This window comes from Vicugna pacos, chromosome X (assembly GCF_048564905.1).
Source record: "Vicugna pacos chromosome X, VicPac4, whole genome shotgun sequence".
Lineage (NCBI taxonomy): Eukaryota > Metazoa > Chordata > Mammalia > Artiodactyla > Camelidae > Vicugna > Vicugna pacos.
The window spans coordinates 51507961-51509122 of NC_133023.1; the positions used below are offsets into that span (position 1 = coordinate 51507961).

At 34.2% G+C, this 1162-nt stretch overlaps 1 protein-coding gene across 1 annotated transcript; it reads left to right on the forward strand.

The window, feature by feature from the left end:
• Positions 1 to 301: 301 nt before the first annotated feature.
• LOC102541518 (selenoprotein W) lies at positions 302 to 496 on the forward strand. The gene is given in 1 exon segment (XM_015248678.1): positions 302 to 496. A coding segment is annotated over 1 exon segment (195 nt).
• The last annotated feature ends 666 nt before the right edge of the window (positions 497 to 1162 follow it).

Here is a 1162-nt window from a genome sequence, read left to right on the forward strand (position 1 = left end):
GATATACAGATGGCAAATAAGAACATGCAAAGATATTCAACATCATTAGTCGTTAAGGGAAATTCAAATTAAAACCACAATGAAATATCACTATATGCTTATCAGAGTAGCTAACATAAAACAGTTGTGACACCAATGCTAGCAAGGATGAGGATAAACTGGATGATTCATACATTTGGGAATGTAAAATGCTAAAGCCACGCAGGAAAACAGTTTAGCACTTTTATAAAACTAAACAGGCAAATTCCCAATGTTCACAGACTTTGCACTTCTCCTCTGAGTTCTGTCCCTCACTGAGCAGATGTTTAGATCCCAAATCATAGTTCTCAAATTCTGGTTGATTTTTTGTGACTCTTGAAGCTACAAATACAGGTATCTTCAGCTGAAGAAGCTAGAAGACGCCTTCCCCAGACAGCTGGATGTCAGTTGTGAGGGGACATCCTAGGCTACTTAATTCTTTGAAGTGATAGTAAAAGAGGCTAAGGATACCTTATGAATAAATATGTAGGATCCTGAATTAGATACTAAAATAGACAAAGAATTTTAGTAGAAACACGGGAGATATCCAATAGCTTCTAGTTAAGTAAGTAGACCAATTTGAATTCTTTAGTTTTGATTATCATACCACAGTAATATGAGGTTAAGAGTAGCAGAAGCTAGGTGAAGTGTGTATGTGAACACTGTACTATCTTTGAAATTCTTTCATAAATTGAAATTTATTTTATTTTATTTTTTAAACATTTTTTATTGATTTATAATCATTTTACAATGTTGTGTCAAATTCCAGTGTTCAGCACAATTTTTCAGTCATTCATGGACATATACACACTCATTGTCACATTTTTTTTTCTGTGAGTTATCATAACATTTTGTGTATATTTCCCTGTGCTATACAGTGTAATGTTGTTTATCCATTCTACAATTTTGAAATCCCAGTCTAACCCTTCCCACCCTCCACCCCCCTGGTAACCACAAGTCTGTATTCTCTGTCTGTGAGTCTATGTCTGTCCTGTATTTATGCTTTGTTTTTGTTTGTTTGTTTGTTTCTGTTTTTGTTTTTTAGATTAAACATATGAGCAATCTCATATGGTATTTTTCTTTCTCTTTCTGGCTTACTTCACTTAGAATGACATTCTCCAGGAGCATCCATGTTGCTGCAAAT